Below are 15,093 nucleotides of genomic sequence, written 5' to 3'. Positions count from 1 at the left end.
CCATAGAATCTAGGCACGCGGCTGGTAGCATACAAGGCTAAATCTAAACCACTGCTGCTCTCTAGTTTTGTTCAATCCAAAATTAAAAGCCCGTATACCAATTACATTAATGTAATTAACTTGTCATTTACCAATACCCATCCTCCTCCCACATCAGTGGGTATTATTACACAGAAGATCCATTCTTCTATGATGTGTATTGATTGTAGTGCTGTGATTAGGTCATGTTTACTGTACTTTCAGGCCCAGAGTCATTCGGGAGTAATTCAAATAGACCGTAGAGTAAAAACATTTGCATGCACAGCACTATTCAAATGACCCTTAAGGTTAATCCCAGAAAATAAGAAATGTTAGATATTTTCTAACTTTATACAAGAGAAAAACCTCAAACATTACACAAATGTCAAAGCCTCATCCCTTTCGTGTAGTTTAATATCATACATTTCCTATAACAATTGCAAGCACGTCTTAGGGATCGTAAAGTAGAGGGGGAAATAATTCTTAAGACACCCGGGGCAGGTATGTTGGGCAGTGGGATCAGAGACATGGTGTCTGGGGATATGGGGTTGGGGTCATGTGGCCTGGTGTCCAGGCAGGCTGGGCCATCTCAGTGTCTGGGGGAGGGTCTGCCGGAGGAGGGCTGGGGCAGACGATACTTGGCCATCTCCAGGTCCAGGTCTGCGAAGGTGTAATGGTTGTAGTTGTGGTGCTGGAGGTTCTTGTAAGTACTGTTGTCGAAAGACTCGGGGGCTGGCGCTGGAGGTGCCGCTGCCGCCTCTTAAGGGGTTAGAACACAAAAACGGCTATAAGAGAAAGCACAGTAATATAGGTAACCTGGCTGACCAAGGGGCTGGAGTTCAGAAAAATAAAACCATAACTCAAAAAGATAGAAATAAGCAGTTTGCTGAATTAGTGAGTCCCTTTTGGTTTTAGAGTCTTATTCACAACCCTATCAACCATCAAAACCTAGCAGAAAAACAGCACAGTGCTCCCTCCAACCCATTGTGTAAATCAAATTGAAGGCTGACCGGGGTACTGCAGGCTACCATTACAAACCAAATTCCTTAACTTGCTCTGTGTGGGATTTTAAAATAAATCAGATCAAGAAGCAATTATTGGCACCAGGAATGTCTTCGAAATGTTGTTTTATTTACACTAAGACTGCCATTTTTTCCATTCACTATAACGGGGGATCCTGTTTTCTGCAAACAATGCCTACAGTACCACAGTCAGCCTTGAACATTCATGGCTTCAAATGAGAGGGGGCAGTTCTCCCCTAGCTGGGCCAAAGTTTGTATTTAAACTATTTCGAAGATACTGTTGGATTTTCCAAACTCGCCGCACTCTTGCCAAAGAGGTAGGCTCACACTGCTCATGATAGCATATGCACAGATCAAATACAAGGCATGAACTCTGATTAAGGTGTTTACATGTGCCAATAATGAAAATAAATTCCTACAAAATAAGGGTAAAGTGTTCACATGACTAATGCCAAACTATTGCCATACTCAGTTTAATATCTAATTATTAGTGTGCATGTAAATATACTAGACAAAAGAGTGAGGGGGGAGGAAACAGCAGGAATAGTTTACTGCCATTTTTTTGTTTTGTGAGAAAATATCCAATGAGAGCCTGTAAAATAACATGTATCGCAGAATCTTTCAAAAATATACAGTAACAATGATGGTGTGGGGTTAAAGTGTGCAGAAGACAAGGAACACCTCAATCTGCACAATGCAGGCAAGGCAATATAAAATAAAATACATTGCTATGTAATTAACATTCTATATGCAAATATAGATCCTAAGTCCCAACTGGGAACCATCAGTGCAGAGGTAAATGCAAGTAGAGCCCAGTTGAAACGCAGCATTTAACGCAAACATGCGTCATGCACTTGGCTGAAGTAGCCAAAATTATCGTGTGAAATGAGGAGTCTACTTTCACTTTAAGAATTTTGCATTACACACGGCAAGAATACTAGCTAGAGCAAATTAAATGGCATAATAAAATGACTGGGAGAAAAAAAACAAAGCAAAAGCACTTATGTTAGTGACTTTAGAGTATTAACATTTAACAGTACATGTTATGAAAAACAACATTTAGAAGAAATATAGCCATCTGTGGTTGGAAAGGTCCACAGAGGAGAGAAATAAAAGGGTTTTATGGAGGTGTGGTGTATACCCTCAGAAGCCTCAATCGGTACTGCATCAACCAGGGCCTCTGCAATCAGCTCCTCTCCTGCTTCAGTCACAACAAGAGCGGTGTCTACCAGCTCTTCCTCCGCAGCTTCATCTACCAGCTCCTCTGCGGCAGCTTCAACTGGTGCAGCTTCAGCAACAGCCTTGGCTGGTGCAGCTTCTGCTGCAGCTTCAACGGGGGCTCCCGATGCAGCTTCAATAGGAGTTCAGCGTCAACTTTTACAGGGGCAGCTTCAGATACTTGTTCTACTGCTCCTTGAGCCTCGTGGGCAGCTTCCATGACAGCTTCTGGAGTGGCTTCTACTGCAGCCGCGACTTCTGGAGTTGTCACTTCAACCTCTGGGGCAGCAGCGATCTTAGGGGCAGAGTCTACCAGCTCCTCAGAACTTGCAGCAGGGGCAGTTTCAGGGGCAACCTCCACGGCAGCTTCAGCTGGGGCTGCTTCCTGGACTGGAGCGGGGTCAACCAGCTCAGCACTTGCAACCACTAGTGCGGTCACGTGAACCTCTTCGGCTACAACTTCTGTTGCTTTTTCCTTATCTTCAGTAACGGCATCCAGAGTCACTGCAGGTGTAGCCACTCGCACAGCTTGAGCAATGGCCGCAAATAAATCTACTAGGATTGCTGGTTTTACCTTTGATTTTACTTCGGACTTGTCGACTGAGTCTGTGGAGGACGATTCAGCCGATGGGGCTCTGTGTTCAGTGGAGGCAGCAGCCACTCCGGGTGGTTCTGCAGAGAATGGAATATCTTCTGGCGCGGGAGCTTCAGAACATACAGTAAAAACAATCTCAGCGGCAGGGGGAGCAGCATCCACGATTCGGTGGCAACATCGATTAAAGGTGAGGCAAAATCGATGGGAGCAGCAATGTTAGCGACTGGGGCAGGTTTGGCGACAGCCTCCGCTTCAACTGGGGCCTCTGTCACGACTGCTTCAATGGCAATAGCATGGGCGACTGCTGTGGCCTCAGCGACTGGTGCAGCGGCTTCTACTACTGGTGTTTCTGGTGCTGCAGCGTCCTCTGCTAAAGGAGCTGCAGTCTCTGCAACACTCTTAGAAGCAGGAGCAGCCACCTCAACGACTGGAGAACTACATCGACAGCAGGACTAGCCATTTCTTCGGCCACAGCAGTTTTACAGACGTAGCTTCGGCATGGCTTGTGGAAATGGGAGCTGGTTCTGCAGATGCGGAAGCTGCAACTACTATTGTTTCGGCCGTGACAGGGCTAGCCACTGTTTCGATTTCACCTAGAGCCTGTGCTGGGAAAAGTCCTGAGGCTGAAAGCTTAACGGGAAGGCAAATGTGGTCTTGTAGGCTAGTAGTGCTGCCCTCTCTTCTGAGGCCTCTAGGGCTGAGCAAATGGTACAGGTTACATAAAACTACCAATACCAAACATACAGAAACTCACCTAACCCCAATGCTTCTGTAGAACTACAGAAATACAATTGGCTTTAGAAAATGGTCATGATTTATCTGTAAGATTCCAGGAATTTGGTCATTGGAGTAAGTTTGTTGGCACATAGTTTGAATCATGCAGAGAAAGAAATGCCATTCAGGTTTAGCTACTCAGGGGAAAATAAGGACCTAGCAATGGCATATAACGTAAACCAGTATTTCCCAACTCCAGTCCTTGAATACCCAAATAGTACACATTTTACCCCAGACAAACACACCAGAGTCAACCTGTCAACTAAGTTAATCATTAAGATGAATCAGGTGAGTTTGTATGGGGCTACAACAAAAAATGTGTGCTGTTGGGGGTTATTGCGCGCAGGAGTTGGGAGAAATTGACATGAACAAAAACCTGTGCTCTTACTTGCAGCCTTCGCCTTTTTAGCTTTCTTTGGCACCTCCACCTTGGTGCAGAACGCAGCCACAGAGGGGCACCTCAAAAGGACCCAGCTCTCTCGCTGGAGAGCCTGCACAGAAATAAATGCATTCCATTGTAAATTCAGCGTTCATTAGCCTTGGTGTAAGTCTATTTCTGCCCTCCTTATGGAATTGTCATGCTGACCATGTATGGCTTGACAAACATATCTGGGACCAGCCTAAGCACCCGTGCCCTGGCTCAGTTATTTAATGTGTTAGTTACCTAGCTATCATAATGAGCACGTATTTTTTTTATTATGCATTGTAAAATGTCATCACTACAATTTACGTCTAAATAAAAAACCCATATAGGTGCAGCCAAGTCTCAAAACTTCAGCTAGTTAACAAGCAGTCCAGCTCAGGTCAATAGGACCGGCGAAGTCGGTTGTTTAACAACATTTTTTGGGGCTACGTTGATTACAAACCAATCATCTAACGAATAAGTTATTTCTGATATTACAACTGAAGAACAACATATTTAGTCAATAACCAAAACATTTTACCTTGAGAGACCCCAGTCGTCCTAGCCAAAGTAAGGAAGTCGCCATTTTGGTGCTCCCTCTATTATTTTCCGTGGGGAAACAAAAGACGTGTACATACACATCATTGGCGTCTTTTCTTTTTTTCCTGTGTTTAAAAAAAAAAATGGCGGTTGGCAATCGAAAGGTACATTACCGCCACCGACTAGACTGGATAGTGTAAATCCATTACACTATGTGATTCAAAACGGGGAAAAATACTAATAAAATGATCCTGCCAACTAACCCTTCACTTACCAAAACCCACCATTCCACTACCTTGCTTTCTTTGGCTCCTCCGCCTTGGGCGGGTGCAGTTGCAGAGGGGCTCCTCAAAAAGCCAGAGCTCTCTTGCTGGAGAGCCTGCACAGAAATAAATAACATTCCATTATTTTGTATTGTAAATGCAGCCTTCGTTAGCCTGGGTGTCTATTTCTGATCCACGCCAGGCCAACATCCACATATTGTGGCGAATAGCCTCTTCTTAGAAACCTAATGCGCATCTCCGCTGCGTTTTCTAGATAATCCTCTGTGGAGTGGCATATACGGTGCAGTCTGAAAATCGGTCTTCTTAGAAGTCCTCTTTTTAATGGCTCAGGATGGAAGCTGTACCCCTGTAATAGAGTATATCTGTCCGTTTCTTTTCTATACAGAGTTGTAAACAGGGTTCAATTTGATTTCTCAATCCACATATCGAGGTAATGAACACGTTGAGTGTCACATTCAATAGTGAATTTGAGATTGGGGTCAATGTCATTGAGTAGTGCCATAAAATCTGACAGCTCTTGTTCAGTTCCTTCCCATATGCAAAAAATGTCGTCAATATATCGGGACTTTATTCAAAAATGGATTTTCGTTTTCATTATTAACAAAACGTTCTTCAAAAAGACCCACATAAAGGCATTCGCATAACTCGGGGCGAATGTGGAGTCCATCGATGTTCCATTCGTTTGGAGGTAGTATTCATCATCAAACCTAAAATAGTTATGTCAAAACATATTCTGACAGCTTTAGAATGAAGTTTGTTGGTGGATATTCATTAGTATCTCTGTCTCCCAAATAGTGTGCTAGTGCTGCCCCCCCCCCCCCCCCCCCCCCCCCGAGACTCTCGACATCTAATGTGAGCAGAATAGTCTTCTTTTAAACCCGTTATTGGTGAGATCTTGTTTATGAAGTCCATAGAGTATTTTACATATGATGGCAATGCTTGCACGTGAGTTTTAATTAAAAAGTCTACAAAGTTCGACAATGGCTCACGACTGAGCGTGGTATGATCATTGGTGCCATCTCAGAAACAGCAGGCATCTTGAGCTTTTCATGCACGACAGTATCTAGGTTTACCGAGAACGGTGCGACAAATAACATCCAGGTAGCGGCAGCTCATTGAGAGGTCGAAGAACAGAAAGAATCATGCAAGCTAACAGGCAAATTACAGCGCAGTACAGAACAGCATCTCGGAACGCACAACTCGCCAGTCCTTGTCACGGATGGGCTATTTCAGCAGACTGACACACCGGGTTCTACTCTTATCAGCTAAAAACAAGAAGCGTCTCCAATGGGTATGCTATCACCAACAATGGACAATTAGGAGTGTAAAAACATTGCCTGGTGCAACATATCCCAGCTCCTGTTGTGTCATGCTGATGGCAGAGTCAGGATTTGGCATAAGCAGCATGAGTCCATTACCCATCCTGTCTGGTGTCAACAGTACAAGCTGTTGGCGGTGGTGTGGTCCCTTGATACCAATTGAGCAACATTTCCATGCCCCAAATAATTCAGGCTGTCTGACCCAGTACTAGATGGGTGTCACTAATAAACTGGCCACTGATTGTGTATGGGTAGTCTCTTGACTTAAGCATTGCATGTGATGTACAATGATGACTTACAACATATCGATCCACTTTCGGATGAAACATGCAACGGAGACAAAAGTAAAACAATATGGATCAGAGTTTATTTTTCCCTTATCCAACTTAAAACATTTCTGGATCTTCATCCTATGCAAAAGCATATTTCACAGCTCAAAGTGCAGCATCAGCTTGTCCTCCAACACGTACGTCTAATACAGACTCATTTGCAAGAGAATTTCTAGATACATGGAAACAGCTGTATACCCCACAAACAAAATGAATGAACATTATTTTAGCCTTGATTAGATATAGTAGCCTACGTAATTTATTACTAGATGTCCGCTTCAAAGAACAGATTGACAGGAAAAGACAACAGAAAAGTTGACTGGTGATGTTTACTTGGGGGCAACTTCCTCCAACTTGGGCTCTGAAGAAGGAGAGAATGGGTGTGAGATGAGAATTCTATGTAACGCATTTTTTTTAAAGATTCATGACCTTTATAAAACTACTAACCTGGGAACTTGAACTCTGGGAAAGCTGTGAGGTCACCACCGCCATACAGCCTCTGGAGTTTAGTCAGCTCTTCTGCCAAGTTCTTCTCATATGCAGGGCCTGCATCTACCAAACCACCACTAGCCCTGAGAGAGAAAAATAGGCCTAAACGTCAGCTTGATGACAAAGGGTGTGATTGTAAGCAAAACCGAAGCGCTAGCCACAAAAAAAAAAAATACCTCTGTCACTTACGCGCTCTTTGAGGAATACTCGCGGATTGAATGCAGGAATAGCTTCTGGATGGGGTCCAGTTGAGCTGAGAGTCCAAGAAAAGAAAATTATTTTCCATTCATTCACAGAAATTCCAACTATGACCATGCCCCTTTGGCTTAAACCATATGATAAAAAAAACAAATCCCATCTGTGACCTAAACCCTCATGCACAAAACAGCACCTGGGAGTGGTAGACAGTATAGCATCTACAGGGGTAAGAGAGGAAAGGATTGAGTGTGAAAGGTCAGGTAACAGGTTAAATAAGTTCCGTGTCATGCTAGGCATCACAAGTTCATAGAATCACTTGGCAGACACTGGATCTATATTTGAGATTGAGATGTCCAATTTAAATCCCTGCATAACCAATTCATGTACATTAAAAAAAAGGTAATAATTGACAACCTCTTCCCCTACTCATGTTTAATTCCACACACAGCAACCAAGGTGCAAACTCAAACTCACCGAGTGCATTGACCACAAAGTGGATGGAAAGTTGACATTTCCAAAGTAATCTCATACAGCACCAAACAAATACAGAAGTGAGGGGATCAATTACAGATAACTGATATCATGCACCTCCTGGGTAAAACAAGTGCGACAAGGGAAGAGTAGGAAATCAGACCCCATTTCACAATGTAATCCGTCAGTAGCTGCCCAGAGGCAACAGACTGGCCAAAACCCTGGTTGGTTAGTATGACCATAACATTACTTTTGACAGTACACAGTAACTTTAGCATTAACCGTACAAATAATCTTTAACATAAACACACCAAACAGTAGTTTTAATTATAAAAAAACAAAATTAGGGGCATTGAGAATCAAGTCTTTGAAACAATATTTGGTGAAGGGAATAGAGGACGAGGAAATGAGGAGTTGTGCAAATACATTAATTGGCAGGTAAATGACATCACAATAATCAAGTGAAAATAGAAAGGAGAGGCTGAGAAACAAAGATGAGGGCAGTTCAGAATTAGTGAGTGCTGGAAAAACATGGCAAAATAAATTGCAGAAAGACACTGAGCCAAGCAGATCAGTGCAGGCCATCACAGATGAACCCATGAGAAAATGATGATGCATCCATATGCATGCATCAAGGTGGTCAAAGCAGCATGGTTACAAGTTAATGCACACAATCCCAGAAGGACCACAAATACACAGAGGAGAATGGGGTTGTGTGGCTTGAGTCTACATGGCTGCAATGTAGAAATGTGGTAGTTAAGGGATAAATAGCATGGAGTAAATAAGCCCACTAAAAGAGATAAGCCAATAAGCTGCCCAATGCAAGAACGAAAAGCGCTTTTGTGATATTGAGTATCTTTACAAGTTATCCTTACAGTTATAATATATTAACATCAAATGGGAATACAAATATGACTGTTGGTAGACTGTAGGGTCCACAGAGAGGAGAGAAGGGTTTAGGGGGGGGGGGGGTGTGTATACCCTCAGACGCCTCAATCGGTACTGCATCAGCCGGGGCCTCTGCAATCAGCTCCTCTCCTGCAGCCTCCGCCACTACAGGGGAGGTGTCTACCAGCTCCTCAGTGGCAGCGTCAACGGGGGAAGCTTCAGCCACAACCTCTGCAGTAGCTTCAGCCACAAGCTCAGCTACAACAGGGGCTTCGGCTGCAGCTTCAACGGGGGCAGCTTCAGCCACATCTTCTGCAGCAGCTTCAACTGGGTCAGCTTCTACTGGAGCCTCTGCTACGGCTTCAACATGGGCTTCAGCCGCAGCTTCAACGGGGGCAGCTTCAGCCACATCTTCTGCAGCAGCTTCAACTGGGTCAGCTTCTACTGGAACCTCTGCTACGGCTTCAACATGGGCTTCAGCCGCAGCTTCAACAGGGGCAGCTTCTGCAGGGGCAACCTCTACTGGGGATTCAGCTGCTGGTGCAACGGCTTCAGCGGGTGCAATGGCTTCGACAGCGGGTGCGTCTTCAGTGGCAGTTTCAACAGCGGGTGTGGCAGCTTCGGCTGCAGCAGGAGCAGCAGCTTCAAAGGCAGGAGTGGCTTCAACTGCAACGGCTTCAGCTGCAACAACGGGGGCAGCTTCAGCTGCAATGGCTTCAACTGCAATGGCTTCAACAGCGGGGGCAGCTTCAGCAGCAACAACTGCAATGGCTTCAACTGCAATGGCTTCAACAATGGGGGCAGCTTCAGCTGCCAGAGCAGCGGCTGGAGTCGGTGCAGCGGCTTCAGCAACTGCTTCACCTGAGAGGGCAACGGTTTCTACAACTGGTGTGGCTTCAGCTGCAGCGGAAGCTGCTACAGCTTCAGTGGCGGCGACAATTGGCTCTGCGGCAACTGCTTCAAAAGGTTTGAGGGTGGCAGCAAGTTCTGCTGCGGCAGCAGCTGCTGGTGTCGCGTCTTTCCTGGGAAATTCCACATATGTTCTGTGTGGGACAAGCTTCTCTATATCGAAGTATGTTTTGCCCTGGGACTTTTCTAGGACGGAGGAGGGGTGAAAACAAAGGATTTATTTACTTCTATTCATACTCTATGTAGTCTAAAAGGCTTGGACACCAACTTTTCCATACAAATGTGGACGAAACTTACCCAGCACAACATGGCTACCCCCAGAGTATTCAAGAATGTCCCTTTGCAAGACACATATGGTGACTAGACAAGTGCCAAATTTCAAGCAAGGGTACAAAAAGTGTTGTTGTAATATTAAAATGGACTGCTGGTGGCACATTAATTGGGGAAGACAGCTCAGTAATGTCTGGAATGAGCACACTTAACAGTATAAAAACACAGTTTGATACTAATCCATTCCAGACATTATTATGAACTGTCCACCTCTCACCAGCCTCCTGTGGGAGGGACGTATTAAAAACCCCAAATGTGAATCAAAGTATAGTTTCATAATTGAAGTGCTTATGTGCCACTAAACAAAAATTGGCCACTAGATAAAACTAACTTTCATTGACAATTCAACTTAAGGATACAGGTATTTGAAAAAATAACAGATTTATATGCCTATTACTAAAGGTTGAGAAATGTTGACACCTGGGGAAGGAAGACTTTAAATTCAAAATGTTCACCACAACGTAATATTTTTTTTTTAATGGTTGAACTAGCCAAGATAATTGCTCAAATTGTGGTACAAGTAGCCTGCAAAAAAAAACAAATCTCTAGAAGATTCAGAATTGTAGATTTTTCAGCTTTAGGCTCCAGGGACCCAAGAACGCTTGAACGTCACTTTCCCTTCAGCATGTAGGCCTAGATGACTTCAGTTAGATTAACATCTTCAGTTCTTCTCCAAACATCGCCTTGACTTCTGCTAATGTCTTTGGCACCTACTGTACACAGCGTCTTCAGCATCTGAAAATTATTTAAAATGTAATCTGGGGGGGCAAACCTTTCTTCGGCAGGGTAGCCTAGTGGTTAGAGCGTTGGACTATAAAGGTTGCAAGTTCGAATCCCTGAGCTGACAAGGTACAAATCTGTCGTTCTGCCCCTGAACAGGCAGTTAACCCATAGTTCCTAGGCCGTCATTGAAAATAAGAATTTGTTCTTAACTGACTTGCCTAGTAAAATAAAAGGTAATAAAAAATAAAAAAATTAAATGCAACTTCATAATGACAGTGCTGGTCAATCTTCAGTAAAGGCAGGATTATGGAGTGTTCTTGATTAGTTATGGAAAAGTTCCATAATACTTCATTTTTAAAAGTCTCACGACAAATATAAATCTTCTGGGACAAATGGAGTGGTCATGTCACAAGTGTGGTGTTTAATCAGCCAGATTGGGGTGTTTATTCAGTCTTGCCATCACTGGGTCTTCATCCTCTTCTTCCTGGGGCAACAGATGAATGCCGAACTGGGCCCTTTTATTACAGCTAAATGAAATCTCTAGATGGTTCACAGCCTAGTCTCTCACTTTGTCATGGTGTGCCAAGTATTTGATGCCTTTGTAAAATATCCAACAAAATGATGCTAAAAGGGTCAGTTTATGGAGTTAGTCAGTCTATTTGCCTAATTATACTTGTACCACAATTTGAGCACTCTCACTATGCGCAAGAATTGACATCTGCTCTAGTGATGGGAATTTGGGCTCTTTTTACTGACTCTGATCTTTGTCTCGTTCAGTCAAAATAACACATATTTAGACTAATTTCATTCATTCGAGTCCATTAATGCCCAGAGCACGCAGGACACCCTGCTGGCGAACAATGAACTAAACTTGAGTCATGATTCTACAAGCTTCTCATTCAAATGTTGCTCACCATAGGGGGCTTATTGGAGCGGTCACTTGTGACAGACTTGTAAAAGTGTGCTTAAAAACAAAGTATCGTAAAACTTTTTATTTTTTTAAACTCGAAGCATGGCGACATAATTCAGCAAATAAACACCCGTTTCAAATAAACTTAGGGTCTAAATTAATTGTTTATGAGATTACCATGGACAAAGCCTCTGATTATTGCCACAGTCATGTGCATTAAAAAATAAAACACCTAACTCTAGCTAGCAGTGTTGAAATCCGCAAAGCAAATTCTGTCGAGGCAACAGCCAGGCATTTTGGAATAGATCCAAAACAGAGATGCGTGAAGTCGAACTTCAACGTTTAGGCAGTGGGCCGAAGCAAGCTATCTGCTTTAGCTTTCGAGATGATCGATCTCTGTTGAGGGAGGAGCTGGTTTTTGCATATCGTGTCTATTTATTCTGAACATATTTGCATTTGTTGGTAATGTCAATTCTTGCACATTTTTGCAAAAAAAATTGCTTTTTTGTTAGAGAAAAACTTAACCGTAAACCAATCAAAATCCATATACTAGCCATGGTACTAACTCCTCCAACCACGTTATTCGTACCTAAGGAAGTAGAAAGCTGGTGATAGCTCGAGAGAGACCTCTATCCGACAAACTGCCATTATGTAGTCTTATATTTTCAATCTTCGAACTATTTAGTTATAGAAATGCGATACCATCAATGCAATATATAAAATGACTCCCAACATAGAACGCAGCAACCTTAGTAATGTATTTTTGTAATTTTCTACATGGTAGAATAGTAAAGACATCAAAACTATGAAATAACACATGGAATCATGTAGTAACCAAAAAAGAAATATTATAAAATATATTTTGATTTGTTTAGTAGCCACCCGTTGCCTTGACAGCTTTGCACAATCTTGGCATTCTCTCAACCAGCCAAGTTCATTTGTGGAATTTCTTTCCTTAATGTGTTATTACAGAGATTTGATCTATTCACTATTATTCTACAATGTAAAAATAAAAGAAAAACCCTTGAATGAGTAGGTGTGTCCAAACTTTAATTGGTACTGTATATACAGTGCCTTCGGAAAGTAGTCCGACTCTTTGACTTTTTCCACTTTGGTACGTTACAGCCTTATTCTAAAATGGATTAAATAGTCCCCCGGGCTGCCAGCTCTAGGAAGAGTCTTGGTGGTTCCAAACTTCTTCCATTTGAGAATGATGGAGGCCACTGTGTTCTTGGGGGCCTTCAATGCTGCATACATTTTTTGGTACCCTTTCCCCAGATCTGTGCCTCGACACAATCCTGTCTCGGAGCTCTATGGACAATTCCGTCGACCTCATGGCCTGCTTTTTGCTCTTACATGCCTTTCCAAATCATGTCCAATCAATTGAATTTACCACAGGTGGACTCCAATCAAGTTGTAGAAACATCTCAAGGATGATCAATGGAAACTGGATGCACCTGTGCTCAATTTTGAGTCTCATAGGGAAGGGTCTGAATACTTATGTAAATAAGGTATCTATTTCTAAATTTTTATAAATTTGCACAAAAAAAATAATAATACCGGTTTTCTCTCTCATTATGGGGTATTGTGTGTAGATTACTGATTTTTATTTGATCCATTTTAGAATAAGGCTGTAAAGTAACAACATGTGGAAAAAGTCAAGGGGTCTTAATACGTTCCCTAGGCATTGCATCTATCTACCTCCCATCCCAGCACATGGGCTGTTAGTCTACAGTTGTTGTTTACTTAGCATTTAACAAATACAATTTGATTTGACTCTAGCGCAGCAGGAGCATATACCAACCCTACTGTCAGCAGGTCAAACAAACTACTTAAATGAACGAGTCACTCAAATCATCAAATCTTATTGGTCACATACACATGGTTAGCAGATGTTATTGCTAGTGTCGCGAAATGCTTAAATGGACAACTAATCATGACTCGAGTACGTAAAAAGCGTTGTTCAAAAAGAACCAATCGTTCGTGAACTCCACATCACTAATCTGCTCAAGTATCATACACTACAAATAATTGTACTTACTCTCTGAACTGCTCTTCTTGGGCTTCTTGGGACCACCAGCATTCGTGCATAAGGCAACAGCTGCAGGAGCTCTCCTCAAAGAGCCCCAGCTCTCCGCATGCACGCACTGATCAAAGTACACACGAATTAGTGATAATTCACATGACTGCAACAAACTAATAATTGTCAGACAAAACTTGAGATTTGCAGTTAGTTAACGTTCAATGTTGAGTTGGTTGGCTATTACATTTAAGCGCAGAGATGTTAGCTATAGCAGAAGACTAGCTACTCCTACTACTTTCGTGCCATGGCGAGTAGGCCCAGCCATCTAGCTGGCTGACATCAACGTTTACGTATAGAACGTTAGCGAGCGGTCACAATCTTAAATAAATAGCTGATATAGCTATATACTTTGACAACTTGTTTACTCACTCAATATTTTCTCATATTCTAATTTAACCACGTGTGCACTTGATATGAAAAGTATACAGCTAACGTTATCTGGATAGCTAAGTTATCTAACGTTTGCTAGCGCTTTCCATGTTTCTAAAATCCAATCAAGCGCACAACTCATGTTTTTCTCAGCACAAATGGAAAAACAAAGGAGCAGGTTATATAGGTGTCTTTTCGAAAACAATGATGCGTTAAAACTTTAAAGAATATTGTGGTTATGTGCATGACATTTCATTACCTTGAGAGCGCCAAGTCGCCCTATTCTCAGCAAGGAAGCCGCCATCTTTGCGCTTTAAAATCCTTCCTATGGAAACACTGCTTGATCTTCGGCCCACAGTCTGCCTGTGTGTGTTTTAATAACAAAACAAATAAGAATTTATTACATCATTTTTTTATCATCACTTTATAACAGAATGCATGTGATCATTGTTAGGGAAGTGAGTTAATTTTGCGACACAACAATTAACAAATATGAAACGTGTGCATTGAAGCAGTAATAACAATAGTTATTACACGTCTGCAATATAGAACGATTACATGATTGATCATTTATGCGATTGCCAGTTTGTAGTTTAATTATTCTTTACGAATGTGAGCTCAGGGTCAATATGCCGTTGCCATAAGTTCAGTGAACGTTTTACCAACTTTAGTAAAGTTCAATGGCTTCTTTAGTCAGGAAGCATCCTCAAACTAAGGTTCGACCAATGGTGGATATTTGCTATATTTCTATAGCCTAGCTATGAAGTCAGAATTAAAATAGGATATCTACCAATAGGTCTGGAAGGGCAAATCTTGAAGCTCCTGTCTGCCTGGTGGTCACAGCATCAAGCGGCTTACGTAACAGAAGCTCAAACAGTGACAGTACACGCCCCTCCTCAAGTCTGGGACACACCAGTGCAATGAAAGTGCTTGTGGCAAAGATAACAGCAAATACTTTTTTATAACTAACCCATTGTTCTATCAGTGTAACAGTGTGCAACAGTTTTTATATAACCTTCAACATAATATCAACATTTATAATGCACAGTTGATGGAAGCTATCAAGTTTGTTTTCCGCACTTCCTTTTGTTTTCATACTGCTTCTGTATTCAGGTCCAGCTGCATAACACATGAAACAGTTTTTCAACTCATCTTGACATGAGTTATGTAAATCTCTATTCAGGCAATAGTTTTCTCCCTTGTTAAAGTCACCTTGCTTAT

General features: G+C 42.4%; 2 protein-coding genes across 3 annotated transcripts; both read right to left on the bottom strand.

Annotated features, from left to right (window-relative positions):
- Nucleotides 1-403: 403 nt before the first annotated feature.
- LOC109871275 (NADH dehydrogenase [ubiquinone] flavoprotein 3, mitochondrial-like) lies at nucleotides 404-5,677 on the bottom strand. The gene is made up of 4 exons (XM_020462096.2): nucleotides 4,845-5,677; nucleotides 4,572-4,695; nucleotides 4,016-4,118; nucleotides 404-777 (listed from the first exon to the last, which is right to left on the bottom strand). The coding sequence occupies exons 2-4, from the start codon at nucleotides 4,614-4,616 to the stop codon at nucleotides 608-610; spliced, it is 318 nt and encodes a 105-aa protein (XP_020317685.1). The 5' UTR covers nucleotides 4,617-4,695; nucleotides 4,845-5,677; the 3' UTR covers nucleotides 404-607.
- An 841-nt stretch (nucleotides 5,678-6,518) lies between these two features.
- Nucleotides 6,519-14,790, bottom strand: LOC109870826 (ice-structuring glycoprotein-like). Of its 2 annotated transcripts, none has more exons than XM_020461475.2 (7): nucleotides 14,663-14,790; nucleotides 14,132-14,235; nucleotides 13,462-13,567; nucleotides 8,642-9,643; nucleotides 7,181-7,244; nucleotides 6,950-7,074; nucleotides 6,519-6,863 (listed from the first exon to the last, which is right to left on the bottom strand). In XM_020461475.2, exons 2-7 carry the CDS (start codon nucleotides 14,174-14,176, stop codon nucleotides 6,832-6,834), a joined length of 1,374 nt encoding a protein of 457 aa, XP_020317064.1. In that variant the 5' UTR covers nucleotides 14,177-14,235; nucleotides 14,663-14,790; the 3' UTR covers nucleotides 6,519-6,831. The 2 variants fall into 2 exon arrangements, with proteins under 2 accessions (XP_020317064.1, XP_031661665.1); XM_031805805.1 differs by having other exon boundaries at nucleotides 14,132-14,253; nucleotides 14,663-14,751.
- Nucleotides 14,791-15,093: the final 303 nt, after the last annotated feature.

This window comes from Oncorhynchus kisutch, linkage group LG26 (assembly GCF_002021735.2).
Source record: "Oncorhynchus kisutch isolate 150728-3 linkage group LG26, Okis_V2, whole genome shotgun sequence".
Taxonomy (NCBI): Eukaryota; Metazoa; Chordata; class Actinopteri; order Salmoniformes; family Salmonidae; genus Oncorhynchus; species Oncorhynchus kisutch.
The sequence above is the reverse complement of the archived record's forward strand: the minus strand, read 5'-3'. Positions and strand labels throughout refer to the sequence as shown.

Coding starts and splice junctions, on each gene's coding strand:
- LOC109871275 (XM_020462096.2), bottom strand. CDS start 4,616: ATGGCGACTTCCTTACTTTGGCTAGGACGACTGGGGTCTCTCAAG. Junction 4,119..4,571: donor GACGACTGGGGTCTCTCAAG/GTAAAATGTTTT, acceptor ATTTCTGTGCAG/GCTCTCCAGCGAGAGAGCTG. Junction 778..4,015: donor TAAAAAGGCGAAGGCTGCAA/GTAAGAGCACAG, acceptor TAACCCCTTAAG/AGGCGGCAGCGGCACCTCCA.
- LOC109870826 (XM_020461475.2), bottom strand. CDS start 14,176: ATGGCGGCTTCCTTGCTGAGAATAGGGCGACTTGGCGCTCTCAAG. Junction 9,644..13,461: donor CAAGAAGAGCAGTTCAGAGA/GTAAGTACAATT, acceptor CCTCCGTCCTAG/AAAAGTCCCAGGGCAAAACA. Junction 7,245..8,641: donor ACCGATTGAGGCGTCTGAGG/GTATACACACCC, acceptor TTGGACTCTCAG/CTCAACTGGACCCCATCCAG.